This window comes from Xiphophorus couchianus, chromosome 9, assembly GCF_001444195.1.
Source record: "Xiphophorus couchianus chromosome 9, X_couchianus-1.0, whole genome shotgun sequence".
In the NCBI taxonomy this organism is placed as follows: Eukaryota; Metazoa; Chordata; class Actinopteri; order Cyprinodontiformes; family Poeciliidae; genus Xiphophorus; species Xiphophorus couchianus.
Genome location: NC_040236.1, coordinates 23815629 through 23822997, shown reverse-complemented (window position 1 = coordinate 23822997; position 7369 = coordinate 23815629). Strand labels below are relative to the sequence as shown.

General features: G+C 43.5%; 1 protein-coding gene across 3 annotated transcripts; it reads left to right on the top strand.

The window, feature by feature from the left end:
- Positions 1–945: 945 nt before the first annotated feature.
- Positions 946–3750, top strand: LOC114150441 (uncharacterized). 3 transcript variants are annotated; one of them, XM_028026837.1, is made up of 3 exons: positions 946–1973; positions 2010–2664; positions 2823–3750. In XM_028026837.1, the coding sequence occupies exons 1-2, from the start codon at positions 1031–1033 to the stop codon at positions 2381–2383; spliced, it is 1317 nt and encodes a 438-aa protein (XP_027882638.1). In that variant the 5' UTR covers positions 946–1030; the 3' UTR covers positions 2384–2664; positions 2823–3750. The 3 variants fall into 3 exon arrangements, with proteins under 3 accessions (XP_027882638.1, XP_027882637.1, XP_027882636.1); XM_028026836.1 differs by having other exon boundaries at positions 946–2664; positions 2823–2884; positions 2965–3750; XM_028026835.1 differs by having other exon boundaries at positions 946–2664.
- The last annotated feature ends 3619 nt before the right edge of the window (positions 3751–7369 follow it).

Below are 7369 nucleotides of genomic sequence, written 5' to 3'. Positions count from 1 at the left end.
CTCATTCAATCTTCAGTACAGAGCCGGAAAGCAAAATCTAGATGCTGACGCACTCTCTCGCCGACCTCACGATCCACCAAAGGATGATTATGCATCCAAGAAGGAGAGTGAGAGAATCCGGCAGTTCACACTGTACCATCTGAGCAATCCTGACAATCCAGAAACTGTTCCCAAGGAAGTGATAAAGGCAATTTGTGAACGTCATATGGTTACTTCATCTCTAGCTGGTGTTCAAGCCGCCGCTCCTGGGTTGACATTAGTTGAATCCCTCACTCACCAGTCCACAGCCATTCCCGACTGCTTCCAGCAGGAACAAGTGGATGGGTCCCCTCTGGTCCATTCATTTTCAGAAGAAGAGTTGAGGCAAAAACAAACATTAGATCCTGCTATCAATGCAGTCATTGTACTCTTGGAGACTGGTGAAACTCCATGTCCCAGCCTTAGGTTGGAACTCCCAGAACTACCTTTGTTACTCAGAGAGTTGTCGCGGTTAGAGATCCAGAATGGAATTCTCTATCGTAAGCGAAAAGATGGTCCAAATGTCTCATATCAGCTTGTGCTTCCTGAGGCGCTAAGAGCTACAGCACTTAGGAGTCTTCATCATGATATGGGCCACCTTGGAGTCGAACGAACGGTAGATTTGGCAAGAACCAGATTTTACTGGCCGAAAATGTACATGACCATAGATAAAATGGTTAAAGCCTGTGAGAGATGTGTTCGTCGAAAAACACATCCAGAAAAAGCTGCTCCACTTATGAACATTAAAACCTACCGACCTCTCGAACTGGTGTGCATTGATTTTTTATCAATAGAGCCAGATCGCGCAAACACTAAAGACATTTTAGTAATAACTGATCATTTTACAAAATATGCAGTGGCTATACCAACTCAAAACCAGCGGGCACAGACCATAGCAAAATGCCTCTGGGAAAATTTCCTTGTTCATTATGGTTTTCCTGAGAAGCTCCTTAGTGATCAGGGTGCTGATTTCGAATCAAAAACCATAAAAGAACTCTGTGAACTCATTGGCATGAGGAAAGTGCGCACAACCCCTTACCATCCTAGGGGAAATCCGGTTGAAAGATTCAACCGCACTCTTCTTCAAATGCTCGGAACACTTGATAAGTCAGATAAACTCCGCTGGAAAGACTTTGTCAAACCTCTGGTACATGCTTATAATTGTACAAAGAGTGATGTGACTGGATTCTCCCCGTACGAATTAATGTTCGGGAGACAGCCCAGATTACCCATTGATTTGATTTTCAGATTGCCCACCAATGCTACTAAGCAGACTCATTCTCAGTATGTTGGCAATTTAAAATCTCGGTTGGAAGAAAGTTACCGTATTGCTACTAGCAAGGCAGGGAAGAACGCAAGTCGCAATAAAGCCAGATTTGACCGGCGAGTGATTGAATCAACCTTGCAGACAGGAGACAGAGTTCTCGTACGAAATGTGAAGCTGCGTGGAAAACATAAATTGGCAGACAAGTGGGAGGAGGATGTTTATATTGTCCTCAAGCGAGCTGGAGAAATGCCAGTTTACACAGTTAAACCAGAAAGTAAAGATGGACCAGTGCGAACTCTGCACAGAGACTTGCTTCTGCCATGTGGATTCCTGTCAGTAGCTGCAGAAACTGAAACAGTCAAGCCTTGTCGAAACAGGAGGCCCAGAACAAGACAACGTCCAGTCGTCGAGAGTGAAGAGGAGATCATCTCAGATTTGGATGATGTACCTGATTGGACATTCTTCCCTCATGTTATGTCAAAACCTGATGCACATGTCGTGGTGCCTGAAACTCACAAGTTGAGTGAGCCTCCTTGTGCAGTCCAACACTCAGCAGAAACAGAGGAGTCTGAAAATTCCCTCTCACCTGATGCTCCAACAACTCAATCCCTTGTAAGAGATGGAAGTACTGGAGATATTCAGGGTGCATCAAGTGTCAACTCACCTGAAAATGTCAACTCACCTGAAAGTGTCAACTCACCTGAACAAGACAGATTATCCGAAGCAAACGTTTCACCTGAACTGAACTCAGTAAACAGATCCCCTCAGTGTTTCGATTTGCAGCAATCTGAAGAAACTCCTCCAGATAATGAGATGAGCTCAGATGCAGCATGCAATGATGGGTTTTGTGAAGTAAATGAACCTGTCACTGCCCAGCCTGAACCTTTAAAGTTTCAGACTGATGGACTTCAAGATGCTGAAACATCTCTCCGTCGATCTCAAAGAGTGCACACAAAGCCTAACAGATTAGATTATGTAACACTAGGAAATCCTCTGATGATGGTGGTGAATTCTCTGTTCCAGGGTCTAAGTGATGCATTGACTAGCTCCTTGAATGGTTTTGAGAATGTATCCCATAATTCCGTCAGGCATCCTTAAGCTGTGTGACTCCATGTCACATTGCAGATGCCCAGGGACGGGCATACCCTTCAGAGGGGAGGGTGTAACCCACATAAAGTGGGTATGCCACTTTAAGAGAAGAGGTTAAGGAAGCTGGGTGGTCTGCCTGGCCAATGAGAAGTTTAGTTTCCAGAGCGTCTGGACCAATCAGGGTGCAGGCTGCCGTTGTGGATCCCGCCCTTCTCCCCCGGGTCTGCAGTACCGTTGGTTTTGCTCTAGAGATCCGACGCGGTGAGACTGCTGAGCGGGGCAGCGCCAGAGTATGTATCCCAACAGTTAAAAGTATTTTTTACGTGCTGTATTAACTGTATTGTGGATAAACTCTTTTGTAAATAGATTTTATGTTGATTGTCCAGCTTTTGTGCTGGAAATTATTTATTAAATGAATACAAACTGAACTTCAGTTTTTTACTGTTAGAGCCGTTAGGAATCGTTGGCTCTTTCTGGCAGTTATTTCAGCTTGTTCTTCGTAGATAAAAGGTAAAATTTAGGCTTTAACATAATTTTATTTTATTAAGTTTATATTATTTAGATCAAATATGCCTTGTTACATCGTTTAGTGCCCCACGCATCCGGATTGAGACCCACTCACTATACGGTTGTCTGAAGTGTGTCGCACTGAGATCGGTGAGCATATTCGGAGCCTTTTATTTGTGTTTTTGTCGTTTGTTACATTGTTGTTAAAAAAATATCCGTTGTTTTAGTAACTAGGTAATGTTTTGTTACTGTGTTGGAAAGAAGGATTAAAGCTAGAACGGCTTGGTAAAGTCCTGTATTTCTGCTGGTCCTGTCTGTTGACAGGTCAGGTTTTTTTTTATACTGGATCATTCCTGAAGAGGATCCCTCCTTTGATATTGATGGCGAGCCTTCCCACCTGGACCTGAAGAGAGAACCAGATTTCGTCTATCCCATTTGGAGTCATGCTGCACCCTGCGGTGTGGTAGGAGAGCAACATACATCTTCACACACGGTTATGGGTGAAACCTACAACTGACATTCTCCATTATTATTGTTTTTTTTTAATTTATTGATTTTTGGACAATACTGTTTGGATTGTTTTATTTCGGACATTGTGACGCACAGCTGTGGTGGAAATTCTCCTGTGAATGAAGTTGAATCAAACCAAATTGGGATTAATTTGATTAATCTGCTGACTAATACAATTTGGAGTGCAGATTACCAGGGTGCACCCGAATTATTTGAAATTAAGAATTAGCACTTGGCCAAGTATTATTGTTATTTCTTTTTTTTTATTTTATTGTGTGTAATTTTATTTTCATAATTGTGTGTTTTGTGCAACTGTTAATTGTGTGTTTTCTGTCACTAAAACCAGTTCTTTAAATACACCCAACTGCCCTTGTGTGTCATTTAAACACTCCACTGTGCTCTGATAGCCGAATCTATTGGCCCATTTATCCAAAATATATGTAATACCCTTCTCTACTGTGTTACACAGTCATCCTCTGTGTTTACGTTGAGGAGAGCGCAGGACGTGAAGGACATGAAAGAGATTGAGTGAGGCTTGGCAGCAGCCACGCCACACACGTCTCCCGCTATCAGCTCAGCTGAAACATGAAACAACTACCACTGTCACTGCAAATGCACCCCCCGTCCAAACCAGACGCTTGTCAACCGCCTAATGTCCCCTGACGAAACGCCGCGAATTAAAATAGCCACAAACAGTGTGTGTGTGTGTGTGTGTGTGTGTGTGTGTGAGAGAGAGAGGGAGACAGAAACAGAGGGAGGTGAGGGAAGGAACTCATCTGTGTCACAGTTTATCCCCTCGGGCAATCAAGAGAGGTGGAGGGGGGGGAAAAAACACAGTCATTAGCAACTGGTGGTGCTTGCTCCAGCAAATCGCCGTTTGAGTGAAGATTTATGCAGGCTGCTGCCTGGAAATGATTTATTTATTTTAGCGGGGGCTGAGAGATCATTAACCTCCGCTGTGTCTCTGGGGAATGGCATCTGCGGCCCCCCACACCGCACACACAAAAGCCCCCCCACCCGCACGCGTCCCCTGGCTTCAAGGCTCAAGAGGAGGAGGCGCGGGTAACTGTGGGGCCGGATACAGACCCGGCCGCTAGCATGCTAACGACTCCTTTTAGAAAGACTCACTGTCACTTGTTGAAACCTACATGAAACATACAGTACGTACCTATAGGGCTGAAACTGTTAGTTAACATGCTAACAGCGATGTAAGCACACACAAAAAAAGTTAGCAAATTTGACAGCAAACTGTCAGTAATGTCATTTAGTCATTTGCTTTGATTTAAAAACAATCGTTCAGCCATTAAAATTTTAAAAGTAGCTGTATTTTGTGAATTTACAACTGGCAAAGAAAAGTTTTTTTGAAAATGTGTGAGTCCTGCCTAAATCCAGTAAGAAACCGAACAAGAATTCCCCCACGTCCGGCTACCTGGCGACTAATGCTAAGTAAGCTAACTTTTAGCCAGGTGGCTGTTGTGTGTTCAGAGCTTCTTAGGTGTTAACGTGAGCCGTTAAGATTTTAGCTCAGTTTGTTCCAAACATTTTGTCACCTGAGCCAAACGTATAAAGTGGAAAGTGCTCTGATGCACAAAGTAATTTAAAATACTTTGTGCATCAGAACTCCTACTTATATGGTTATAAAAAAGCTGATTTTTTTATAACCATATAAGTAGGTAGGTTAAGTAAGTAGTATTTTTAGAAATCCAGGTCCAGTTTTGGTCAGAGGACCAAAAATCTACATCTACACCATCGGAGGCCACATATACACACCAAACACACACAAGTAAATTGTTAAAATTTCTCTTAAACGCGTATCAAGCACAGCTTTGCTGAAAACGGCCAAACCAGTCATCTCTCTTACATTAAGTGTAAGCGTAGACGGGCCAATGCATATTTTAACGTGACAATTTACACGAGTTAAACTGGGTGATTTCTTAACAGTCGCGGCGCTACAGATGTGTTGGTCTCTTGACGACGTCACAGTCCCAGCGCTGCAGCCACACACTCTTAATGGCATGTACCTCTATATTCGTGTCCATCCAATTAGAAAATTTGAGGACTTGTGCAACATCAAACCTATTCCTGGTGGCGGTAGAAGTCAGAAGGCTGAAGCGCGACAGTATAGATCGGAAATTAATCATTACCTAAATCAAACCGGAGAGGCAATGGTGCTGCCTGTTTAACTGAGTGTAATTGAACACTAATGGCAATCTAAAGCTGCAGCATTGACGATTTGCATTAACCCCACTGCACCTGGAATAGAGAAGGTCAAATTATATGTATGTAATATATTTTTTTCTTCCCTCCTCCCCTCCACAGTCATCCCCATTCTCTGGTCGTTTAATTTCATTTAATGTTATCAGCTTGGACTATTAAAATTGAGCTTTCTTTGGAAGACAAGTACAGAAACAGCCATGGGGGACCAGAGGGAGGGAGGGAGGAAGGGAGGCGCAGGTCCCGAAAGTGATGATTGTGCTGCAGCCTTATAAGCAAACACTCGAGCGCACAACAAATCAGGAGTTTTATTAGGGGTTATAAACTCCAGCATCCAATTGGAGATGAAGGGGATAAATTTATGAGGAATTTTAACGGTGGCATAATTTCTCTTCCATATGGCAGGATTTTTTTTTTCTTTTAAAAGGTTATTTTACTGTTTAAATATGAGCTTCTTTTTAATCATTTACAACATCGCTGTCCATACATGTTTTTGAAGTTATATACTAAACATTTAAAAATCTTTTTTTTTTTTTACTTGTGATTGGTATTTTCCTTTGTTACATAATACACAACAAGAAAAGAACATGTGTGCATATATGTGAATACAGATATTTCACTCTTATGGTGTTTAGTTCTTGTAAAAGTTACTCAGTAAACTCCACTTTCCACCACAGTTCTTCATCTTTGGATTGTTGTCATATTAGAATGATGCATATAAATCTCTCCATGTTGTGAAAACCTAAAAATCTCTCTTCATAAGCAGAATGATGCTCTTTTTGTCATAAAATCAGACTTGCCAAATACAAATTAAGAGGGGAAAAAAAGAAGCTTTTGTCCCTTTTTCCCTGTGAGTATTAATACTTTTTATTTGGACTAATTTTGTTTTGTTGTTCGGTGGGACAAACACGGAAACAATGGGAACACGGTGGACGCATGTTTCGAATTCAAACATTTTTCTATTTTAATATATGAAGTTGGAAAATGTGTGGAATAAGTTAGAAAAAAGAGAACGGGGGAGTGGGGGCAGAATAATTTGGCATGGTCTGAAACAATATTGTTTGCTGTGAGTGGGTGGGGGGGTGGCGGGGTTCTGGAGGGGGGTCACGGATAAACAAACAAACCTCGACAAGGGCAGCGGTGGGAGCGACGCGGTCTGCGGTCGGGTGCAGACAGCCCCCCGCCCCGTTTGAGAGGGGGGCTTGCCAAGTAGCGACCCTGAACTGCGGCGCTCGGTTGCTGCCTGGCTGCACTAAGCGGCGGCTGCCAGCGACGCGCTGATTTATCAGGGGGGCAACGCCAGCCGCCACCTCGCTCTCCCCCGTGCCCTCCCTTTATAAAGAACCTCCCTGACGGCTCTGATAGCGCAATCAGGGCTACGGCAGAGCCAAGGCAATTTCTCCTTCACTCTTTGATAACCCTGTGCCTTATTGAAAGCCAATAGCAATGGCAGCAACAACAGCTCAATTGGAAAGAGTTGCTGCATTTTGAAGGGGGTGAGCGGGGGGGAGGGTGGGGGGGGGGGGAGGTTACGCCTTGACAAAATGAGGAGGGAGCAGGGGAGGTCTGTCTCACTTTTATGTAAAAGCCACATTGTCCTCCAACAGGTGGCATGATTCCTCGGCGGCTGCCGTCCCTCAGCTAACTCTGCCTTGTTTGGGGTTTTTTTTTTGTTGTTTTTTTTTTTTACGCTGGAATTCTGACAAAACGTTTGGAGTGCAACTTTGACTTTTGTCCACAATGAGCGTCGACAGTCACGCGGGC